Below are 24619 nucleotides of genomic sequence, written 5' to 3'. Positions count from 1 at the left end.
TACATATTTAAAAATTAATAAATACTATAAAGACAAAAAAAAAAGTGAAAATTCGAAAATTCATGTAATAAGTGATATATTTTTAATTATTTAAATTAATGAAGTCAATCACTAAATATGATACCATCAGTATTAAATCCATAAGTGATTAACATTGACTTATAATTTTTTTTTTTTTTTTAATGGAACTTAACCTTTGAAGGTGGGCTAACCTATGTAAAGGCCTTCTATGGCTCTGTTCAAAATTGAAATGTACCCATGAAAGAATTTTCTCGTTTCTTTGTTTTAGGAAGGGAAATTTCTCTCGTTGCTTTCGACTATTTGAATGTTCATTCATCATTGCTCTATAAAGCCTAACTTCTGAATCCAAAAAAGTATCCATCATTGCCCTGTAAAGCCTTACTTCTGAACCCAAAAAGTAGGGAAATTGGTGAACACCAGTTTACCCGTTGCAGCTTCGCAAGGTCTTAATGTTCTGACTGCTAGATAACCTGATGATCAAGCTACCATGTCTCAATTTCAGAGAAGCCTACCAAAGACGGATTTTATAGACGACCACCACCCACCACTTAAAATTAATACTCGCCCACCACTTTGAAATTAATCCTTGGATGGCTTGAGAAAATACAAGTGTGAATTTTTAATTTTATAAATGTAAAATTTCGTATCATAAAATTGTAATTCATATATAAGTGAGAATTACTCAAATCAATCACTGTATCTTTAAGATTTTGAATTGAATATATTTATAAATTCATTATTTTGAGATTTTAAATTAAATAAAATTTTGAATTTTTTAAATATATATATATAATTTCAAGCTCATGAATATAATCCTTTTTCAGGTTTATAAACTAATTGCCTTAAGATGCATAGTGTGAATGTTTTGAATTAGATATAATGTCATGTTCATGAACATATATCGTTTCTAAATCAAAGAAAAGCAATCAAACGTCTCAGACATCTTGGAGATTTTAACAAATTCGTACAACAGATTTTCGAAACTCAAAATTTGCAAAGACGACAAATTCATTTCAATAAAATTCATACCACGTACTTTCTTTGATAATGTTTAAGAACCTTATCCATTTTGATCTGAAGCATCTATTTTCCACCTATAAGAAAAAACTATGGTACACCTTAGGATTAAGCCACACAGCCAGAGGCATTCCCATTCTCATGTGCCCTGCACTGGAGATATTTGTACTTGTCCTCTAGCTGACTTATTAATTCTGGTCCACGTAGAGACCATAAGATGGAAATACTAGTGAGATAACCTTATCCACTCCCCACAGGGTTGAAGAACCTTTAAGTTACTGAATCTCCCACCCATTATTTCACAGTAAAAGCAGATTCTATGGGAAGTTACAGACACAAGCGCCCCCACTTCCCAGCATCATGCTCCCAGCTGCTATTTAATTAAACAATCACTTAAAATAATCAGTGGTAGACCCCAACTCCCAGTGACAATGGATGTCTCAAATTGAAGACGATGCAAGTTCCTTCCCAAGCCTGACGAAAAACTTCTTCCTTTAGAATGAATAATGTTTGCACATGTGACACTTATTTGGTAACTTGTATCACATGAAGAGAAAGCAATGATTCAAGGAACTCAGAAGAGTTGAATTCTGTAATTGCAAAATCAAGATATTAAATAAACATGCAGGAGATGTCAATTTGAAAGCTCAACAAAATGAAGCAATCACTACAAAGATAACATATTTGCACCCACATAATAGGAAAAATGGAAGTTTCAGATAAAATGAGATGATCCACTTCCTCCACTAACGCTCTATCTGGATGGTAACATGACTAATATTGTACTCCCTTCTGATGTAGTTTATCACATTGTCCAGAACCATGTCTGCATTTGCTTCTGGTCTGATTTTAACATGACAAGCCAAGAGAACCTTACCCACTGTGATGGCCCATATATGCAGCTCGTGAATGGCTACCACTTCCTCCATCTCCAACAGCCCCTTTTCTAGCTTTGTTGCATCTATCTCTCTTGGAGTGCTCTCCATCAGGACTTCAAGTATGCTTCGCAGCATTTTGATTGTTGTACCTAAAACTATAACAGAAAAAATTAGAGTGCAGATCAGATCAACTATCTTCCACTCAGGCTTATACCATATGACTCCACCTCCAATCATTACCCCAATACTCTGAATGGAATCCCCAAGTACATGGAGATAAGCCCCTTGTACATTTATGTTTCGCTGAATTTTGCCATGCTTGCCTTTTCCTTTATCCAGCAATGGCACAACATATTCTTCAGACACAGGATGGTGCTCATCTTTTGAGTGCTCCTCGTGATGACAGTGCTTGTCTTTCAAGTGCTCTTCATGCTGGTGGTGGTGGTGGTGAGTGGTAATTTTCTCCCCATGGATGTGGCCAATCCCATGATTGTGACCATCATGGCCATGCCCATGATCATGGCCCAATAAAAGAGCCATGATAACATTTACCACCAGACCAAAAGCAGCAACTATAAACATTAGAAAGCCATTTACATCACCTGTATCATGAATGAGCCTAACAATGGCTTCATATACCAAAATCCCAGCAAGCAACCATATGAGCTGTATGGAAATCAATGCACCAAGGATCTCGACCCTAAAAAATCCATAGGACTGACGGGGTGTGGCTTCCCATCCAGCTGCCCACAAAGAGAACAAGGAGATAGCAAAGGCTGCAACATCTGAAAGCAAATGTGCAGCATCGGTCAATATTGCAAGACTGTTAGCTTTGATGCCACCAGCTACTTCAGCACTCATGAAGACTACACAAAGTGCCACTGCCATCAAGAGCTTGCGCATGGAAGCTGATCGTTCTTTGGCATCTTTGGAGTTAGCTCCAGCATCTGAGAATCCACAAGGTGCTTCTCCACATATCTTACTTCCCCCAACACTGCTTCCCCCATCAGGAACATCAACACTTATTTCAATAATTTGTCCATGTTGAGGATTTTGTGCGTCCATCTGAAAATTCATTTTAACAACACCATGAGTATCACAAGAATGGTACATGCCTGCACATGCTTCCTGTGATTTGTATTATGAAAGTGCGAACTTCCCAATTTGACATGCTAACAAAGAGGATTGTATTAACATCACAGAAGTAAGAAACTTCAATGCATTGTGCAAAACACAATCCTGTTGTTCTTTTATCAGGATTATTCAGCCGTAAGGCACATTATCAAAGTAATATAACAAGAACCAACAAATGAGAAACAGAAAATTTGTCATAGAATGGCTAGAACCTATGCAAACTGACAAGAATAATTGATGTGAATGAAAAGAGTAAGAACAATTGATTATGGTATGGCACCCAAAATTCAAGCACTAGGATACAAATTGCAGGACTATCAACTTTTAGGTCTTTTTCAAAACTGAAGCTTGTGGATGAGCACAACAAGAGAAGTGTAACTCTGACAGTCTACCCAGTGCAAATGAACACTGAAGACCACCAAAGAAATAGACACTTTCAACAGTTAAGCATCCTGTGCAACAACTACAGATAAGAGTAATTCCAATCTAGAAAAGGCATCCTCAAACACTAAACTTAACAGAAAAAGAGAAAATCACAGAGAGGCTTAAAATAGAAAACTATGTTCAATGGATAATTTGTCCCAATATTTCAGGGATAAGGATCTTCAACTGCAAGGGATCCTCAGATGACATAGATTCAAATTTATGAATCACATGAATACGGTGATACATTAATCAGTGGAGATGAGCTAAAAGGTTACCTTTAAAGGCATGGAACTGTTATTGCCTAGAAGATGCCAACAATTCACAGTATTGAAGTTCAAGGATAGATGTAATAGGCTATCTATGATGGCATAAAAGGTCGATTTATTTTCAGAAAATCTTCTCATACACAAGAAGTGCTACTTAACTGGAAAGTACAGTAGCCATGAAAATCATAGAAGTGTAAAATAAAAATCAAACCACCAATTAAAGACCAATTTCAAATCAGAATTACTATAAGGTAAAGACAGTCTTATATTTAAGTAAAAAAGTTCTCAATATACAATCAAAACTTCTTTTCTCTACCAATTGGAATTGATTCAGTTTATTTTGGGTGGGATTGTGGGAATGCTGAGTTCAACACCTTAGCCTTTCCTTTAAAACCAACGTCCTCTGCCTCATATTTATCTAATTAATTCCACAAATATTCAATCACTCAGGTGAAGGGACGAGCAGATTTCGCTTCAAGGTAAATCAAAACAAACAAAACGGAGCCGCATTATGGGATCCAATATTGAATTAATACTAAATCAAGAGAACGCCATCATTTAAAAACAAAATGCTGTTAGCAAGTTTTATCTAGCTTGACATTGCGATTAACAACAGTATATACGTAAAAGGCGCATACAAACAACAAAACTCTTACTTAAAAAAAGAACTTGTGGAGATTGAGTATGCAATTATACCCACAACTGTACAGATAATCAAAATAAAATAAAATAAACAGACAGAAAATACGTCAGCAGGCACCCATCAAACCAGCATATAGCCAAACAGAAGAGCAATTTTAGATAAACCAAATACAGGAAATTAAAATATTGAGCAATCATTATCTAGAAAGAACAGGGAAACTAAGAGTGATACTAATCAAACCCATCACGCCACACACCAGAAATGGAATTCACCACATTCATATCTAACAAAGCATATTCAAGAAAAGTTGAAAATCAAGAAGGAAAGAAAGAATAAATAGTATGAGGAACAAATGGTAGTTTTAAGCGTCTACACACCATTAGGTCCTTGACGTGTCCACAAATGAGCTCTTCACATATCAAATGAAAAGGAACTCTCTCCCTCTCTCCGTAAGAACAGTGGCATCTGCCGCCTGGGTGTTGTAGTCACCAGAGACTCTGGGCCCTGAAATGACCTATAATAGAAAATCTTCGAAATTACTATATTGTCCCCAACAGACGATCGTAGACCGCTTTTCAAAGGAAAAGCAACACGAGAAGCGAGCAAACCCAATAAAAGGTAGTTTTCTTTCTGTCTTTCTTTGTTTATGATGATAACAGTCGACTTTTATAGGTAAAACATACGAAGATACGAAGTAGTGGAAAAAATAAATTATTATTAAAATTATAATAATTTTAATAAAATTTTTATTTTTATATAATTTATATTTTATAATTAATGTGAAATCTCTCCTCCATTTTTTATCTTTTTTTTATCAAAAAAAAAAAAAAAACACCATTAGTTATATTATGGTATTTATATGTTCTTCTAATTCCAAAGTATTAGAAGATTGGTTCTCAATATAATTACTAACTCCTTAGTCTAAGTTGGAGTCCGAATTATGTTGGTAATATAAAATAAGAATTGTATGACCATAATATGGGCTATGCACATGTGATGGGTCAAGCATATCATTGTGCTTGGGCCAGCATGATGTTTCCTACGTTTTCTAGAGTCGAATTGAAATCAAACTAAAATCATTTAGGACTGTTAAAGAACCAAACCTATAAAATTCAATCTTGATTTGACTCGAAAGTGGAACCGAACCAAAACTGGCCCGCGCTGGGTCTAACCTCTCCACTCCTTCCAATCACCCTCCAAGCTTCTATATATAAAGCCTCCCCCTACTTGATCAGTTCCATTATTATTTCAGTCATCGACATGCCAAAACTCACACGAAACCTCCTCTTAACCTTGCCCGCACTCATCAAATTCACAGTTCTTGTAGCTACCCCTTATCTCCAATTTATGATAAAGTTCTTTCAAGACCACAGAGCAAATTCCATTCATCAAGACTGTGTTGAAGAAGCAGAACAGAATGGCCCATCACCGTCAATGGTTCCCGTACCATACGTTAGCCAAGTGGTGTCGAAGTTGATAAAGAAGAAGCTCCTTGTAATAGAATTCAGAGAGTTTCAATCAAGAATGCAAGTAGGTGATGATGAAGACTTTGGTTTTGTGCAATATGCTTGAGTTGCATAGAGAAAGAAAAGGAGAGATAAGATTGCTAGCAAATTGTCAGCATGTGTATCACCGAGAATTCTTGGATAGATGGGTGGAGCATGGTCATGGGACGTGCCCCTTGTGCAGACTTAAGCTATTGCCTGCTCAAGCAGCAGATATAGATCCATGGAGAGAAGAGAGGATTGCCTATCTCTTACTAAAAAATTGACATAAAATTAAAAAAATAATAACTCTTACTGCAAAATATAATGAACTTCATTATAAAATATAATTTTTAAAATTTTGATTGATTAAATATATAAAATAATTTATACATTTTGATGCATAAATTTTATAATTTAGATTTTGATAAATTAATATCTTATGATTAACTCTATTAATAAATAAGATTTAAATGCCTTACTACTGTTAGTGGCTGCTAATACAGCAAATACAAAAATAATATTACATTAACAACCATTAATAATATTAAAATATTTAAAAGTTCTTAATATACTTAATTATAAAAATATTAATTTATTAAAATTTGAATTATAAGACCTTATTTGAAAATAACTTAAATTATATAACGTATTTTTTTGTAATTCACCCTATCCTAAGTTACTATAAGTATAGAGTTCGTCGTATTTTATTATAATTCAACCTCCCCAGCAACACCCTCCCTCAATGCCACCACCCCATAATTCTCATCCATTGTCAAACCATTAGACACCACTATTGAAAATAGCACGCCGGCCCCACCAAGCACCGGCAACAGCGCCACCGTACTCTTATTTTCGTGATTAAGTGGAGGCAAAACCACTGGAGGTGTTATGGCTTGGCTCCTATATGAAACATAGGCTGAGAGTTCATCATATATGATGGTGTCTCTCTTGTTGAGGTTTCTAGTGACAAGAGTGAACAGCATGGAAGTGTAGATGAAGGGTGGGGATGTGGTGTTGAGGTCATAGATGGCAGCACCAACTACGGTGAGCAGGGGTTTGTGGGGTCGGTAAACTAACCAGACTATTAAAGCAGTGAGACCTGCCAAAAGGAGGAAGATGGTGATGAATGCACAGAGAGTACGGCAAGGGTCTCTGGCTGCGTATGTTGATAGTGGTGTCATTCGTTTGTGTTTGTGATGATGATAGTCAGGATCCTTTTCATCGATCATTTCGGGACGATGTTGAAACTCTTAGTGGTTTTCCTGTGGATGGTGCTCTTCTGCTATGGGATGTGATATTTTATTGAAAAAATAACAAAGAAGAAGAACAGGGAGGAGAGGGAGAAGGAAAGGAGGTTAGGTTAGGGAAAGTGAATCTTGTAAATCTATATAGAATTGCGGTTCCATTTAAAATCTCTCAGTCGTCACAATCCCTTCATTGAGAACACTGAGAAAATTATATTCTACATCCGTTAACATTTGGACCGAGAAAGTGACGTAATAAATTAAGTTAGGTAGTTTTACGAAGATGATCTTGTGTGCAGAAAAAGAAAAAAAAAAAATTAAAACTCGTCAACCAATTATTGGATAAAATTTTCAACTGATACTCTGGGTTGGAATAAGCCTATATATGTATGTAATTACTCGTTTCACCGAGATGTGGAAAACTTTGACGCTGCTGTTCCTGCATGGGAAAAATAGGTGGCTTAGTTATGCCTTTTCTGCTTGCTTGCTTCTTTATTGGTTAGTGCCCCTTCAGATCTACATCAGATCCATCCTCTTATATCAAAGGATTATATTGTAGTGGTGTGTTTTTAAGAATTTTCCCTTTATTGGACCACCTCCTACAGTTTTAAGGCCCGAGCCGTACACGTCATGCTTCCATTAAAAACTCTCCACTCAGCCAAATAAGTTGAGGTGCTTCTATCATTACCTTATTTTTTTATTCACTTTGTTTACACTTTGTTAATTTTACCATCAGATGAATCATTACTAATTTATCCATTGATGGTTACCTACAAAGTAACATTTAATAAAGTAATCATAGAATTTTCCCAAAAACCCTGCGACAGAACTGTACTCAATTCAACGATCAGCCCCAATACTTTTTACACAGACGCCAACAACGGACAAGACTTGAGCCAATGCAATCGATAATAGCCACAGAGTGAAAACAGCAGCCCAAAAATCCGCCTGTTGTTTTAACGTAGTTCGTCGTGAGCTAAAATTAACCTTTAATGCTCTTTTACCTTAATGTTTTCAGCGTTGGAAAAAAAAAAAATGGAATCCTGCAAATACAAAGCTGATCAGAGCCAAATGAAGACAAGAAGCCAACTGAAAATTGATTACTGTCGATAATTATAAATTCCATCAAACCTTCCTAAACACTAGGAGTCAGTCATCTACGGATCCACTGAGCAAGCAAACACATTAACCATAGTAGAGAACTACGACCACCTCACTAGATAATTACAAGGCCAACTTTTTGGTAGATACAAAAATTACACCTATAGGCCGTAGCAACACAAAAGCATCTCTCACACATTCAGATTTCACTCAATGATCATTCCATCATTTACAATTCAGGCGAATGACAGTCACCAGACATGTGGTCGATGATGAGTTTCATATTCAATTATTAGCATCAGCCATTGGAAGATCATTTTGCACTTGACGAACAAACTGCCCTTTTACTCGAGGGCGCTGCTCTGCTAGTCTTTTCCGGCTTTGGTATCGAACCTGTGTAAAAGTTGTCCACATCAAACTTCTTGAGAAATTTTTTGTCTTAGGGTCACAATGTGATTTTGCTATATGGCAAAAGACAGGTGAATTTCATTCTAAGAATCTGAACCTGAACGATAGACCATAGTATACATACTCGGGAAATCTGAGATGTAAATTTAAATTGATCTTCCTCAACTTGTCTAAATTCCTAATAGTCATATGCAATTTGGTACAGGATCAATAATTGCTGAAAGGATAACAGAAGGAAACAACTTCATGATAGAATTATAACATAAAACTAATATGGCTGCAGACAGGTGCTGTTGGAATCACCCCACCCCACATTAAGAGGCTTGTGAACCATCAACATCTGCATATAATGCATGGTTGTATATTAAAGGCTGTGCATCCATTTGCATACATAACATGAGATGCTGATGATTTTTATACCTTTTTCTCGTAGCATCGATCTTTCCGCTTCAGTCGGAACTTTGTCAGGGCTGCTTCTCTTTGGCTAAAACGATGAGAATCCATCCCTTTGAATCTGTCATAAACAAAGAAGCCCCCATCATTCACTCTCTCCGGAACCATAGCCTTCTCAGATGCCACAACCAAAGTAGCACTTCCCTCATGTCTACTGCAAAAGCTTCCATATGCACTGCTGTTACTGTCATCTGCAATGCCATTACACATGCTGCTACTAGTACTCTGACTGGCAGCTGGAGAGCCATGTCTCAGTTCCTCCGCAAGTTCCATATTATTCTGCTGATGCAAACTTTGGTCCACAGAATTGGTGGTAGTTTCTTCAGATTGTCTGTTATTCTGTTCAGAGTCCTGAATTTCAGAATTTGAATGAATTGAAGTACTAAATGGAGAATGTTCTCGTTGGCTGGCCAGTTTGGGACTCCAAGCTGGGGGTAAACCTGTTTGTCTATGATATACAGGAGGAATCACATGGCCATATCTGGTACAGAGATTGTCAAGCCTTACCCCTGGGATACGAATCAGCTGTTGAGGGTTTGAATGTGCTAGTTCAGCCTGCCCAGAATGACCAACGACCATAGTAGTCATGATTTCTTGACTGCCATTCAGACTGGCACTATGTCTTTGAGAAACACTGCTAATATTTTGAGAAACATGATTGGGTGACAGCTCTAGAGACTTACTAGCATCTTCCTTGAACTTGGTAAAGTTACTGGTTGATGTTGGAAAAAGAGGTTGCAACATCTTACTGTTATACCTGCAAAGAGAACCTACAAATTGATCAGGAATTCCTAGAAACATTATAATATGGCGTTTAATGACATTTATCTGACTCATATTCGAAATTGAGTATTCTGGGAGAAGGTAGTCACAAATATAACAAAATTTTCCTTCACGCTAAAGAAACTCAAAAATCAGTTCCCATTTAGAATGCACAGGAAATGTTCCTGGGATCACAAATCATTAAGTCTGCAAGACGGTTATTCAAATGTGGAGAGCACTCCTTTGATAATCCGGGTCACCACCTCCACCATTACTGTTTCCTTCAACAGTGCACCCACATGCCTAGTATCTTGTTCTTATGAGAAAATATATAAGAAAAGTAATATAGTAATAGCAAAATCCATTACATGCTAGCAAAAATGATAAAGGTAAAGTCCAAGAAAAGAGAAGTAGGAAGATAAAATATAAAAAGAAGGGAAATTAAAACAAGAAAAACAAGTTTCTTGCTTCTAAAGTTTAGAGAACAAGCTTCTTGCTTCTATAAGTTTGGAGAGAACTATAACCAATTTTTCAGCATCTTGAGTTTAGTTGTAGAGCTATGCTTGATGTACAACGAAGAGGAAAAAAGGAACAAATCCATAGGAAAAATCTCAAATGTATTATTCTCAATTAATAATCATACTCAAAACTACTAAATAATAGAAAATTAGCTTTATTTATAGAACTTACAACACTAATCAAATTAGGATTAAGAAACCCTAATTCATATCTAATTAGGAATATAAGATAAACTAGGTAACAATAGACCTAATAATAATAATAAACTTCTTATATAATAAGAATACTTTCCTAAATAAAATATTAATATAATTCCTAAACAATAATAACTCTTTAAATTTCCTAATTCTATAATAATTAAAATTTCTAAATAGAATTCTCTTCCCATACTGCATTAATGCTACTTCAGAGAACTCACCGTGAAAAAGATGAGGCATTGGTATGGTTCAGCAAATGCTTTTCGTCAGCTCCTTGATTCTTTGAGCTATTGGGAAAAGATCTTCTTAGGGAAAGTTCCAGCCATGGAGTGAACTCAAACTTATTTGTGCCATCATTGATACTTGTGTGTCCATCTATGCGCTTTGGGCCATTATCAAATGAACCAATCAAATCAACAGTTCCACTAGAAGATTCAACCAGTTCATTATTGTGGCCCTGAGAGGCATTAGCATTTCCCCTAATATTTTCTGGTCTTGTACTTTCATCTTGGATCATTGACTTAGCACAGCAAGCATGTTCTCCCAGTTTCTGAGCAGGTAGATTATAAGCTTCATTGCATGATACACTCATTAGCCCCAATTGAGTTGACCAATCTGCATTGAATACCATTTGAGATGCCCTATTATTAAGTAATAATGAAAAAAGAGCACATATTTTCATTTAATCCAAGAAATTTTAAAGGAAACAATAGATAGCATACCTCCAGTTTTACTCTCAGGGTTAACTGCCCTTTTGTCAAGCACGGCACACTCTTTGTACTTCTCTTTCTCCGTATTACTCAGATTTGACTCACTACTATACTTCATCTGTGAAAGACCCTGCATATTTTGTACGTGAGCACTCTCAGGTTCCAAGTAAGGGGTCGTACAAGAGGTGCAAAAACATGCAGTCCCTAAGTGAAACTTCATGAACCCAGCCTAGTCTGGAAAGAAAATTTCCCTCACAGTTCTTTAAGTGGCTTCACAAAAGTATGTTGTCATGGATCTCAGATGCATCTATAAACTACTGCCTTTTTCATATAGATTGTGTGATCAATGAGCCAAAAACAAGATGGAGAAAAGAAGATAGCAGATTGATTCACAACAGGTTAAGTTTGAGGCAGCCTTTGAAAAATTGATAGATAAACCAACTTCTGGGAAGGAAGGCTTTCCACACAGAGATTTTCCATCCATAAAAGAATAACTACGAGGTAACTAATGCTTACTTGGGCATCGCTCCTTTTCTCGCTGCATTCCTTTCTTTTATGTGAGAAAGTTGCACAATCACTACAGTGATCACTTGTTGAATTGTTTTCAAAGGTGGATTCAACTTTATGCTGTGCGACAGGTGAATTATGAGGAATATGTCCAACAGTTAGCTGATCAAGAATTTAAGAAAATATATATTCCATATTATTCGTACAACATGAACTAACAAATGGACCAAACCCGACAAACGCAAAAAATAAACTGGAAGGTGAAAATTACAGTTTGCCTTCTCCAAACATGCTGCCACAGGTTCCTCAGCTCATTTTTCCTAACAGGCTTAATGAGAAAGTCAGCCGCACCTTTTAACATGCACTTCAAAACCAAGCTAATTGAATTGTGTGAAGACATCACTGTGTAGCCGTGAGTAAACAACAAATGCTAACACATTCAGTTCCACGCTCAATAAAGATAAAAGTAGTAAAGATGACAAAAACTTTTGGTTGAAGATAAACATACTTATGACAGGAATGTTTTTGCAAATGTCATGCTCCATGACCAAAGTAAGCAGTGCATATCCTGATATTGATGGCAGCTCTACTTCTGTTAATATGAGATCTATGTTATGGGGTCTACCCTTTAAGGCCTCCCATGCCATTAATCCATCAGGAACAGCTACTACTGCTTGGAGATATAAGAAAAAGAAGGAACACGTTCAGTTCAAGACCATGATTAAAAGAACAGAAAAGCCATAATCTCTACCAGATTCAATGTAATAACCATGAATGATGAATGAAATGAAAAACGAATGAATTCTATTGTCCAAGTACTAACATAAAGAGAAAGAAAGAAGGGGAGAGAGTGAGTGAGTGAGTGGGTGAGAGAGAAAATAAGTGATAGAAGCCAACAGGTTACCATGCATGCCCGACAGCTTCACGCGTGTTTAGAGTTAGATGGGTACTTTTTATGCTTAGCAGACTACCAGCAAATAAAGAAAAAAAAAATTACCCATGAGGTCACCTATTTCAACAATTAAGTCTTGTTACATATCAGTCAAGAACAGCAAGAGCAATGATCTGAATAGTTCAACCAACTATCAATGCCTAGTTGCATAGTATATCAAAGACTCAAATCCAACTCCATAATGACCCTTGGAAGAAACAAAATGAGGAAAAAATAAAGAAAAAATTAAAGGAGATCAACCATAATAATCAACAGAACAACTATAGATGATTAATCATATGAGGATACGATATATCTACAAATGCCTTGCCTAACAATTGCAATCACAATACTGATGCAGCAATAGAGTTCCTCTAGTTAATAATGCTACTATCACCATTTGTATATTATCATTTTAACACTCATGCAGCTGCAATATTTTTTTATTTCCATAGTTTGTTCTGCCTCATCCTTTAGGCATTGGTCAACAATTTCAATTAACATGCATATAAGCTACCAAATAAGCCTCCAGAAAATTCAACTTTAATGCTATTTTTATGGTAAATCCATTTTCTGGACCTTAAAAAAAGAGGAAAAATATCGAAAACACCAACAGTCCCCCAAACTGAATTAATTTATTTGAACATAGCAAAAATAGGACAGCAGCCATGAAAAAAAAAAAAAACTTTTATTTAATTCTGTAGAACATAATCAAATCAACAATAAAGCAAATTTTACATTAACGACGCAGAAGGGCGATAATCAACATTAATTCCAATAGTCTAACGCTCCAAAACTTTAAAAATTCGGTAAAGTTAGAAAATGGCTTCAACACCCGCCAAAGTATCCACAGAAAAAAATTTAGGCACAAACATCGAAATTTTAAAATGGAAATGAGAAGGAAAAATTTTAAAGAAAATGAAATCCATAACATAATAAACATATAATCAAAGAGGGCAAAATTGCTAAGAATTAAAAAAGAAAAATTCCATACCAAAGATATAAAATGCATAACTACCACAAGAGAGTTTCCTACAGTAAAAAATCAATTAAAAAAGGAAAAAAAGATAAAATAAAAAGTACTTAGGGTTGATGAACTAACCTATGTAACTGCATTTCCGAAGAAGCGCAGCGATAATCTGGCGCGTAGAATCATCGGCCTCAACCAGTAGAACTCTAAGCACCATTCTTGGAAGAAACTTCTCCCACAGAACCACCTCCGATGAGTCATCCTTATTCTCTGTTTCTTTCTTCTTCTCTGCCTCCTCCTCTGTCCGCAACTGCACTTCCATCCCTCCTCCGCTGCTCACACCCTCATTCTCAAACACGCTATTATGAAAAAAAAAAAATTATAAAAACAAGCCCTAACTTCGAAAAATTGAACAGTAGCGGAACCGGAAACAGCAGAGATGCGTTAAAAGAGAAATTAACCTCATCCTTAACGAGATTACAAAATATGTATATGAGAAGTCCGCTGAAATTATAGTGTAAAATAAAGAGAGAGAAAGCAAAACCGCCTCCAAATCGATATCCAACTTTCTCTGACAACCGCGAAAACCGCTTAAAATATCTTTGCCTTCAGAGAGACGACTTTTTTTGGGAGGTTGAGAGCTCGATCAAAAGGACGGGCCGCCTTTGGCTTCCTGTTGGTGGGGCTGACGTGGTTCATTATGGGCCATGTTTTTGATTTTCCGGGTTTCAGTTATGATACGGTAGTCGTTGTCCATACTGTGGGCTCATCCGAGGGACACGTGTTGGGTGATTTGGGATTGTTCCTGAGGATATTTTGAGACGGCTGCCACGTTGGCTTTGTGAGACCACAACTTGAGACCTCGTGGTTGGGACAGTGACACGTGGAACTTTGAAGAGAATATTCGTTTTGTGGCTTTAAACTTTGCTTTGGCTGTGCCTGTCTGGCCGGCTTAGCGTTATTTTTCATTGGTCTCCCCGTCCGTCACGCTCTGTGTTGCGATTCTTCTTCCAGACTCCTTGTGGTTAACTATTCAGATTTGCCTCTCTGTTTGAGAAGAAAACATGGATGAAAGGAAGCGTACACTATAAACATAATCTCTCTAAATTAAAAAAATATTAACAATTATAAAATTTGGCTCATATGAGATTGAAGGTCGACAATAAATTGACGACTCATAATATGCAACAATATATGAAATATGATACGCAAATCACTCATCATTTTCATTAATTATTCCATATAACTTAATCAGCATAACTGCTTCAATGAGAAGGAGCCATCCGAATCAATCAAAACACTTGTCTTCTAAGTATAAACACTCCCTCAAACAGCCAAAAAAGTTACATCTGATGTGTATATATTATATAAACGAATGTTTGTCTACAGAATTTAATTTCGCTTTGTTCGAGCAAATTCAATCACTCGCATATAAAAATGCGATGAATGTGTGGCCCACATGTAGCCATCTGCGGAGAATACTAAAGGAAAATACCTACACGGCTAAAATATTCATTCTATTTATTTGATATTATTGTAAAGATTTATGTATAATTTTTGGATTAGATTATTAGGCTTTCCGCATTAGGACTATTAGGACTTAGGCCTTTTAGCAATGATTTATATATAAAACTAGACGTATAAATAATTTTGCTAATTAAGTAAAATTTTATTATTATAATACCCTCACTATTTAGTGAAATTATCTAATAAAAAGTAGAACATATAAATTCACCTTTAAATTTTATTAAAAATTTTATAACACCTTAAACTTTGAAACGTTTTATTATATACCTCAACTTAGGTAAATGTTTTATAATATATATAAACTATTATAAGTGTAGAATTAGGATACTTTTGGTCTGACATGATAATTTATCTAGTATGAGATATTTGTAAAAAATTAAGGTATGTCATATAATATTTTAAAAATTTAGGATATTATAAATTTTTTTTTAATAAAATTTATACTGAAATAATATATTTGACAAAAGAATAAAACGTGAGTTAATTATTTTGGATTTAATATCTAGGACTGAAAGTTATATGATAATAGAGATGTTATAACTAGTATCAGAGTGACCCTTGTTTCAACTATCATAATAATTTAGGTTATATAAAAATTTAATTTGATCTTAATATGATCTTAAAATTATGTGGATCACTAGAATATTATACTTAGATTATTTTATAAATAAAATAAAATTTTAAAATTAAATTATTTTAAATTAAAAAATAATTAATGAAGTTATCGGTAAACTCAGCCGATAAGAAATAATTTATAACAGAATAAACTTATTGTTACTAAAAAAATAAATTGATCTGTGGATTTTGTTGTTCGGGGCACTTAATAGTGAGTCCCAATATGGTAAATGGGTCGGACGGATATAAAGACGGGTGAGTATCCATCGGGTCAAAGCGCCAATCTTCTGCTTCCTCGCAGGCCCAGAGATCTCTACTGATTTGCATGCAGAGTGTCACCGGTGAAAAACAGAAAACTGAAAATGCCGTCAACTCCCAACGGATCAGTCCATAAATTTCAAGAAGAAGACGAATCCACAGTATCTTCACCCACTCTTTCCTCTTCTATGACGTTTGGCACGCCGAAGGCTCTGGATCACTTGCGCAAACTAACCGACGTCGGAGCCATGACGCGCCTTCTCCATGAGTGCATCGCTTACCAACGGGCTCTCGATCTCGACCTTGACAACCTCCTCGCCCAACGCTCGGATCTCGACAAGCACCTCCTCCACCTTCAGAAATCCGCGGAGGTGCTCGACATCGTCAAGGCGGATTCCGACCACATGCTTTCCAACGTCCGCTCTACATGTGACCTCGCCGACCATGTCAGCGCCAAGGTTCGGGAGCTTGACGTTGCCCAATCGCGGGTTAACACCACGCTTCTACGCATTGATGCGATTGTGGAAAGAGGGAATTGTATCGAGGAAGTGAAAAATGCTCTAGAAGCTGAGGATTACGAGGCGGCCGCGAAGTATGTGCAGACATTTCTGCAGATTGATGCCAAATATAAGGATTCCGGATCGGACCATAGAGATCAGTTGCTAGCATCGAAGAAACAGCTCGAAGGAATAGTGAGGAAGCGGCTTTCAGCTGCAGTGGATCAGCGGGATCATCCAACGATCTTACGGTTTATTAGGTTGTATTCGCCTTTAGGACTGGAGGAGGAAGGGTTGCAGTTGTATGTGGGGTACTTGAAAAAAGTTATCTCCATGAGATCCAGGCTTGAATTTGAGCATTTGGTGGAGTTGATGGAGCAGAGTCATAATCAGAATCAGGTTAATTTTGTTGGGTGCTTAACAAATTTTTTTAAAGACATTGTGCTGGCTATAGAGGAAAACGATGAAATCTTGAGGAGTCTTTGTGGGGAGGATGCAATTGTTTATGCCATTTGTGAATTGCAAGAGGAGTGTGATTCGAGGGGTTCTTTGATTTTGAAGAAATATATGGAGTTTAGGAAATTGGCTAAATTATCTTCTGAGATTAATGTCCAAAACAAGAATTTGCTTGCCGTTGGAGCGCCAGAAGGGCCTGACCCGAGAGAGGTTGAGTTGTATTTAGAAGAGATACTGTCACTGATGCAATTAGGTGAGGATTACACTGAATTTATGGTTTCGAAGATCAAAGGGTTGAGTTCTGTGGATCCAGAGCTAGTGCCACGAGCCACCAAGTCGTTTAGGAGTGGGAGTTTTAGCAAAGTAGTTCAAGATATTACCGGGTTTTATGTGATTTTGGAGGGATTCTTTATGGTTGAAAATGTGAGGAAAGCTATTATGATAGATGAGCATGTACCTGATAGCCTTACCACTTCTATGGTAGACGATGTGTTTTATGTTTTGCAGAGTTGCTTCAGAAGGGCAATATCCACATCAAAAATTAGCTCTGTAATTGCAGTCTTGAGTGGTGCTAGTAGTTTGTTGAGTAATGAATACAATGAAGCTTTGCAACAGAAAATGAGAGAACCAAACCTTGGTGCAAAGCTGTTTTTGGGTGGTGTTGGTGTTCACAAGACTGGGACAGAGATTGCAACTGCATTGAATAACATGGATGTGAGCAGTGAGTATGTAGTGAAGCTAAAACATGAGATTGAAGAGCAGTGCGCAGAGGTGAGTGATAATTCTTAATTTAGTGATATTAGTCTGTTCATTGTCTTAGTTGTTTACTTGCTGTTGCTGTCAGTTTACTGTTAGTGGCATGGAAAGGTATATTAAGTTTGTTATGTGGTAATGTTACTTGCATGCAATCATAAAAAAGCATGACTATTTGCATATTCATATGCATTTCTAATTCTCCTATGGGTGTTTTATGTAAATCTATTTTTTGCTTTTTAAGAATAGCTATGTATTTGAATATCTTAACCTTTGTGGTTGCTGAATCTATAATGACTTTGCTAAAGGAATGCTTGAGCCATAAGCGTAGGGTTCTTTTTATAAGCTTATCATGGAAAATGGTGGCTTCATTTTCCTGAAAAAACTTGCTAGGTTGGTTGGTAGTGCTGCGAGCTGGGAAGGGAATCTGAGTGTGGGTAGATTGAGTGTGCCATCTCCTTACTAGTTTAGGTTGGGATTTAGCTAAAACTTCATGCCTAAAGTTGAGTTTGCATAAGGTTTCTGTTATTGTCCTTGTCTTTTTTTGTAGAAGGAATTACTTAGTTATGGGTCTCCTCAAGCCGTACTATTAGAGGGTTGAGCTCGATATTGTATAAAAATAGATTGATTCGGCGCTTGTAGTCCATAACTTTCCAAGACTTTGAACACTCTTTTTCTCACAGTTGTTCTCCTAAACATATTGGAATTTGCTAAACCGTTGGAATGTTTGGTAGAATGTGTTGAAGGGCACAATACTGGATGTGCTGTGAGTATGGTTCTCATCAGAAGTGACATTGGTGATTGTCAGTGGTTCACCTTTTGTGTTTAATACATTCCATCTTTCATGGGCTACAAATGATAAATTAGCTTGTTTCTTCAACTCCACTTTTTGATCCTAACAGAGACAGTTAAAGGTTGTTTTGGCTAGCCTGACAATCATTTCGAGATTCTTCCTTTGGATTTGACAATGTTTATGAAAGCTCTTTCAGAACTTAGTTCTTTGTTGATTTTTATTTTTGTAATCCTTTGTACTCATTTGCATGTTTGGTTTTCTGATTGATTGTCAAAAACATTTTAATCTTTAGGCATTTAACAGATCGTAATAAATTTCTGTAGGTGTTTCCTGCACCAGCAGATAGAGAAAAGGCAAAATCTTGCTTGTCAGAGTTGGGTGATATGAGCAATACCTTCAAGCAAGCCCTGAATGCCGGCATGGAACAACTTGTGGTAAATGTAACACCTCGAATCCGTCCGGTGTTAGATAGTGTAGCAACCATTAGCTATGAGTTATCTGAGGCAGAATATGCAGATAATGAGGTGAATGACCCATGGGTCCAGAGGCTTCTACATTCTGTTGAGACAAATGTGTCGTGGCTTCAACCACTAATGACCACAAACAACTATGATTCATTTGTACATTTGGTCATTGACTTCATTGTGAAGAGGCTTGAAGTGATAATGATGCAGAAAAGGTTTAGTCAGCTTGGAGGCCTTCAGCTTGACAGAGATATAAGGGCTTTGGTAAGCCATTTCTCGAGCATGACTCAGAGGACTGTTAGAGACAAGTTTGCTCGACTCACTCAAATGGCAACCATCCTGAACTTAGAGAAGGTATCTGAAATTCTAGATTTCTGGGGTGAAAACTCGGGACCTATGACCTGGAGGTTAACTCCTGCTGAGGTTAGACGAGTGTTGGGTCTAAGGGTTGATTTTAAACCTGAAGCAATAGCTGCTCTTAAGTTGTAATTCCAAAATGGTCTTCATTTTCAAAAATCAGGCGCTGTCATCTTCCTATGGTTCCCTTGAGTCCTGTGCTAGCATGCTAGGATATTGTTGCATATTCTTTTATTTTTTGCTTTTGATACATATTATTTCCTTTACCTCAAATTTTAAAAACTTTGGCTTGTTCTCTGCTGTTTCTTGATTTTGTTTGATCTTTATACTTTTTTAACTTTCAGTGTAAAAAAATGCTTAGATTATGAGGCCAATAGGGAATTTTGCTTGTACAAATTTGGAAGAATCTTGCAGTATAATATTGTCCATTACTATCGTTTTTGTTTTGGAATTTGGAGTATGTGTTTATTTATTTTTAATCAGATAAATTATTAAATATATTTGATGGACATGAAAATGATACATCAAATACTCAAATAATTGAATCTTCCTAAATATGCATTGTGTTGTATTGTATTGTATTGTATTGAGAGTATCAAATATGTTTTTTTCCTTAACAAATTGTCAATCATGTGCTGCTAGAGATGGACCACCCAAACCAATGAGCCTTTCTCCAGGGCTGTATCTTAAAAAAGAGAGATGGATCACTTTAGGGCCTCTGATATTTTTTTTTTTAAGAATAAACATATCTTCATAGCTCAAAAAGGGAGTGTACGTTCAGAGTAGCAAAAGAAAGAATCGATGCAGGCTTGCCTATCCAAACTGTTTCCCCTACAAGAAAAAAACCGCTTTTTACTAAAGCATGGACAAGCTGATTCGCAATCCTATTTACATGATCGAAAGAAATAACAAATAGATAGCTAGCTAACACAAAATAGAAAATTGCTGAGAAATGCAAAAGTTTCTATTATCTATTCATAGAAAGAATGGAAAAAACTTTAATTCACCTCCAATCAAAGAATTTTCCAAATTATAATTAATTTAATCAATTCTAATTACATGATAGTCAAATAATTTTTTAATTTAAAGAATAAATTATAATGACGAAATTTTATAAAAAAAAATAATATAACTTGATGAAATTCACAATGAAAAGTTCAAGACACTCTTGTTTAAAACAAATTTCACCCTTCACAAATAAAAAGATTAAAATAAATACATTAATTTTGAGTTTTCAATCACATCAAATAAATTCTATTACTTAATAATATATTTCAAACACCAGAATTCTATAATAAAATATTCTAAAATAAGAATAAGATTGTTTCTTTTTCCAAATGGGGTGTGAGGAATGTGAAGCATTTGGGATTTCCATTCCAAACAATAGTCCAATAAAAAAGGATAATTAGAGGAAAGAAAAACCAAAATTTAAGTAGAAAAGCAACCTAAACAAGAAATCCTTAATCTTGCTTACACAAGACAAAGCATTACATTTAAGTTAAGGGCACAAGAATATCTAGTATAAACCTCATGCAGACTAATCAAAAGCCACAACATGCAGAGTTGATGAATGTCCCAACTCCCATAAAGCTAGACATGAGCAGTGCCCTCGGTGAATTTGGGATCTTCGCATCTGTACCGCCCATCAGGTCCAATTCCAAAGCCTTTTGGATCTGCAAAAACATTCTCTAGTAGCTGGCTGCGAGGTGGAAGAGGGCTCTCATTTGCAAACTCAACAGCATCCTCAACCACTTCATCTATCTTTTTCTCAATGACCTTCAACTCTGCTTCACTGGCTAGGCTTTTCTCAATTATATATTTCTTCAAGGATATTATGGGATCTCTAGCAGCATAGTGAGCCTTTTCAGCTGCCAAAAGAAACCAAAAGATTGAGGAGAAAACATTATGAAGTTACTGGATAATGACTAAAATACAAAATACAGAAATAGAAATAATATAAGGTCTCCTGTACTTTGTCCAACCATTTTAATGATGCTCTATTCTGATCTAGATATGCAAATCTTTGTGAGGTTATGTGGTGTCTCTGAGAATCACCAGAGACTTTTCATGGTAACTTAATTTTGGTCATAGTACCATAATTAGTGCAGGATAAAATGTGGCTTCAGAGTTTTAAGAAAAAAGAAAAAGAAAAAGAAAAACAGTAAATAAATTCTGATAAAAAGGATGTCACATCAACATTTTAATGAATTGCTGATATTTCAAGTATTCTGGCGGAGTCAATCCTAAGCACCCCAGAAAAGGAGAAAGAAGAGGGAAAAAAAATGAGCATGACAAAAAGTAATGCTTGAACTCCCATCTGGATTCTGGAAATGTAAATGTGTATGCTAACCAAATCATAATGACACTTAATGTGCCAAATTTGACTCAAATAAGCCTCTGGAAACCTATCTATTGGAAAAATAAAACCAATTCACCTTTTCAATTATATAGGTGCATCTCAATCAAATGTGTCAAATGAAACTTCAAACGAAAGTGAACCCAAAATTTTATACAAAATGGTGGATGTCAACAAGGACAATAAGAGGGGCCATGGGCATGCTGGGGCTGCCATTAAAGTATACCATCAGCTAAAGTTGCACAGGTAAAAGCTAAATCACAAAACAAAAAGAATGAAATTCCAACAGGTTAATCAATAAACAAGAAGAAAAGTAGATACTGAATTTAAAAGAACTAATTTTGATGCTTACCAGGGTCACGAAGCTCATCCGGATCAGCTAATGAGTGTCCTCTAAACCTGTAAGTCTCACATTCCACCAATGTTGGTCCTTCTCCCCTCCTAGCCCTTCCAATTGCCGCCTTGGCCACCTCCCTAACTTTCAAAACATCCATTCCATCAACATGAACACCAGGCATTCCAAATGCTGGACCCTTCTTCCAAATCTCTGGATCCGAAGTTGCCCTCAGGTGTGACATTCCAATTGCCCACAAGTTATTCTCCACAACAAACACAATGGGCAATTTCCACAATGCCGCCAGGTTCAAACACTCAAAGAATTGTCCATTATTACAAGTTCCATCTCCAAAAAACGCCAATGTCACATCCTCGCTATCTCCCTCCTTCAAAACCTCCCTTTTATACTTAGAGGTAAAAGCTGCACCAGTTGCTACTGGAATTCCCTCACCAATAAACGCAAAACCACCAAGCAAATTGTGCTCTTTCGAAAACATGTGCATAGATCCACCTTGGCCTCGACAACACCCGGTGGTCTTGCCAAAGAGCTCACTCATTACAGCACGAGCAGGGACGCCCTTACTCAATGCATGCACGTGATCCCGATAAGTGCTAACAACATAATCCTCCTTCTTCAAAAGCTTGATGAACCCAGTTGACACAGCCTCTTGACCGTTATAGAGATGAACAAAACCAAACATTTTTCCCCTGTAATACATCTGGGCACACATGTCCTCAAAGGCTCTGCCCAACACCATATCCTCATATAGCTCCAAGCCTTCTTCTTTTGTGATCAACTAAATACAGAAACAAGTAAATAAGTGAAAAAACAAAGTTCGTTATCTCTTTGGATCATTAAATAGTACCTTAAACGGAGTTTCTCGAATTCAGACGTCAAGTAGTACATAGGCACATATCAAAGCTTATTACAGAATTACAGCCATCCAGAAACATTAGTGAAGACAAGGGAAGTATAGTTACTGCATTTGCAAAAAGAAGACAAACACTGAAAAATTAAATGTTGAAACTTTGGTCCTTTTAATCATAAAATAAGAGAAATTAAAGCACACACAGCAGGTGTTTTGTATTAAGCTTAATGGGGTAAAATTGTCCTCTTTCTCGGTTCCTCCATGCTAACAAACACTCCAAACTATAAAGCACAAACGAAATTTAAAAAAAAAAAAAAAAGCATTAGAAAGAAAAACAATAATCCCAATAGAGCGTAAACTGAAATAAAGGAAGGAGAGATATGAGAAATAGATTACCAGATTGGAGGTTGATTTGAGCTTCTTTTCCTTAACGGCTTCAGAAACGGCAACAACAAGTGATGGACGGTGGGAATTGGGTTGATTCAATTTGGGAAAAGAAGTGAAGCGAAGTTTGCGAGTAGATCCTAGGAAAGAAGTGGAACTTTTGAGAGGATCGAAAACAGATTGCTTTCCGTGAGATCTGGAGGTGGAGGTATTGAGAGGCAAAGGCTGAGTGAACTTGGTGGCAGAGAAAGCAGAAGCCATTGTGCTTTCTCAGAGTAAGAAAGAGCTGAGAAAGCAAAGCGAAAGTGAGGGAAACAGGCAGAAATGAACAAGAGTATAAGGGGAGAAACAGAGGCGAAGGAAACGAGGGAAGGGGGCGTGGAAATAACCGCCTGATTGAAGAGAATGAAAATGAAACAGAACAAGGCCAACCGAGTCTCAACTGCGCAGTTAACATCTTCCCTTATTTGGTGGGATGCCAAAGCCATGTCGTTTTTCATGTTTTCAACCTCAACCTGCAGCTGCAGCCTGAATTTACCAATTTAGCCGACATAATTATAATTACAAAGCAGAAGGCATGGAATTCTATTTTTTTTATTTCCACGGTAAAATTGAATTTTGAGCTGATGTTCACGTTGATTTGTATACACCGATCCTTTCTTTCTGGGGCTATGTTATGTGCTCTTGAATGTTGTTAACATTGACAAAGATAAACGACTAAAATGAAATGACGTCTTCGGTCCATAGCTCAGTGGTAGAACACTTGAATACAAATCAAAAGGTCACCGTTTCGAACCTGGTTGGGTCCTATCGGTTTGATTTTTTATGGCCAATGGCTGTACTCTACCACCTGATTCTTTTCATGGTATTGAAGATGGTAAATACGTACCATTATTATATTAATTTAAATTTTTAATAATTATTTCCAAATTTTTTAATAATTTATTTTAAATAAGTAATAATAATTTTAAATTCTAAATTTCAATTAACACATTTTACCACTGTTATGTGATTTAAAAATTTATGAAATAGGATCTGATCAAAGTTTTTTATATATTGAAATTATCTTAATTAAAATCATTAAAATTAAAATATTAACATAAATTATCAAAATTCTATAATATTTAAATCGAAGTTGTTAAAATGTTTACATCGCATTTAATTGTTTTGTTATTTAAAAATTAATTTTTAATAAAATATGTAATATTTTATTAATATTAATTATAATTTTAAGTTTTTCTAAATTTTCATTTAATTTTGTTAAATTTTTAATATTTATT

The 24619-nt window shown here is 36.1% G+C and overlaps 4 protein-coding genes and 1 pseudogene across 9 annotated transcripts; 1 reads left to right on the top strand and 4 right to left on the bottom strand.

The window, feature by feature from the left end:
• Positions 1-1011: 1011 nt before the first annotated feature.
• On the bottom strand, positions 1012-5025 carry LOC110661670 (metal tolerance protein 1). 3 transcript variants are annotated; one of them, XR_009146215.1, is made up of 3 exons: positions 3752-4728; positions 1733-2981; positions 1012-1628 (listed from the first exon to the last, which is right to left on the bottom strand). XR_009146215.1 is itself a non-coding variant. In XM_021820358.2 (2 exons), exons 1-2 carry the CDS (start codon positions 4763-4765, stop codon positions 1785-1787), a joined length of 1200 nt encoding a protein of 399 aa, XP_021676050.1. In that variant the 5' UTR covers positions 4766-5025; the 3' UTR covers positions 1635-1784. The 3 variants fall into 3 exon arrangements, 2 of the variants coding, with proteins under 2 accessions (XP_021676050.1, XP_057997166.1); XM_021820358.2 differs by lacking the exons at positions 1012-1628; positions 3752-4728 and adding an exon at positions 4763-5025 and having other exon boundaries at positions 1635-2981; XM_058141183.1 differs by lacking the exon at positions 1012-1628 and having other exon boundaries at positions 1635-2981; positions 3752-4727.
• Positions 5026-6579: 1554 nt separating this feature from the next.
• Positions 6580-7561, bottom strand: LOC110661643 (NDR1/HIN1-like protein 1; annotated as a pseudogene).
• A 627-nt stretch (positions 7562-8188) lies between these two features.
• On the bottom strand, positions 8189-14420 carry LOC110661669 (two-component response regulator-like APRR9). 4 transcript variants are annotated; one of them, XM_058141179.1, is made up of 9 exons: positions 14136-14420; positions 13807-14033; positions 12282-12443; positions 12045-12175; positions 11783-11893; positions 11279-11396; positions 10778-11171; positions 9046-9835; positions 8189-8610 (listed from the first exon to the last, which is right to left on the bottom strand). In XM_058141179.1, exons 1-9 carry the CDS (start codon positions 14138-14140, stop codon positions 8503-8505), a joined length of 2046 nt encoding a protein of 681 aa, XP_057997162.1. In that variant the 5' UTR covers positions 14141-14420; the 3' UTR covers positions 8189-8502. The 4 variants fall into 4 exon arrangements, with proteins under 4 accessions (XP_057997162.1, XP_021676046.1, XP_057997157.1 ...); XM_021820354.2 differs by having other exon boundaries at positions 11783-11935; positions 12282-12446; positions 14136-14318; XM_058141174.1 differs by having other exon boundaries at positions 12282-12446; positions 14136-14316.
• A 1618-nt stretch (positions 14421-16038) lies between these two features.
• Positions 16039-19830, top strand: LOC110661668 (conserved oligomeric Golgi complex subunit 4). Its single transcript, XM_021820351.2, has 2 exons — positions 16039-17798; positions 18897-19830. Exons 1-2 carry the CDS (start codon positions 16179-16181, stop codon positions 19524-19526), a joined length of 2250 nt encoding a protein of 749 aa, XP_021676043.2. The 5' UTR covers positions 16039-16178; the 3' UTR covers positions 19527-19830.
• A 907-nt stretch (positions 19831-20737) lies between these two features.
• LOC110661667 (pyruvate dehydrogenase E1 component subunit alpha-3, chloroplastic) lies at positions 20738-23994 on the bottom strand. The gene is made up of 3 exons (XM_021820349.2): positions 23352-23994; positions 22103-22883; positions 20738-21262 (listed from the first exon to the last, which is right to left on the bottom strand). Exons 1-3 carry the CDS (start codon positions 23598-23600, stop codon positions 20985-20987), a joined length of 1308 nt encoding a protein of 435 aa, XP_021676041.2. The 5' UTR covers positions 23601-23994; the 3' UTR covers positions 20738-20984.
• Positions 23995-24619: the final 625 nt, after the last annotated feature.

Source organism: Hevea brasiliensis, chromosome 2 (assembly GCF_030052815.1).
Source record: "Hevea brasiliensis isolate MT/VB/25A 57/8 chromosome 2, ASM3005281v1, whole genome shotgun sequence".
NCBI classification, from domain to species: domain Eukaryota; kingdom Viridiplantae; phylum Streptophyta; class Magnoliopsida; order Malpighiales; family Euphorbiaceae; genus Hevea; species Hevea brasiliensis.
Note: the sequence above shows the minus strand (reverse complement) of the source record. Positions and strands in the feature narration are given on the sequence as shown.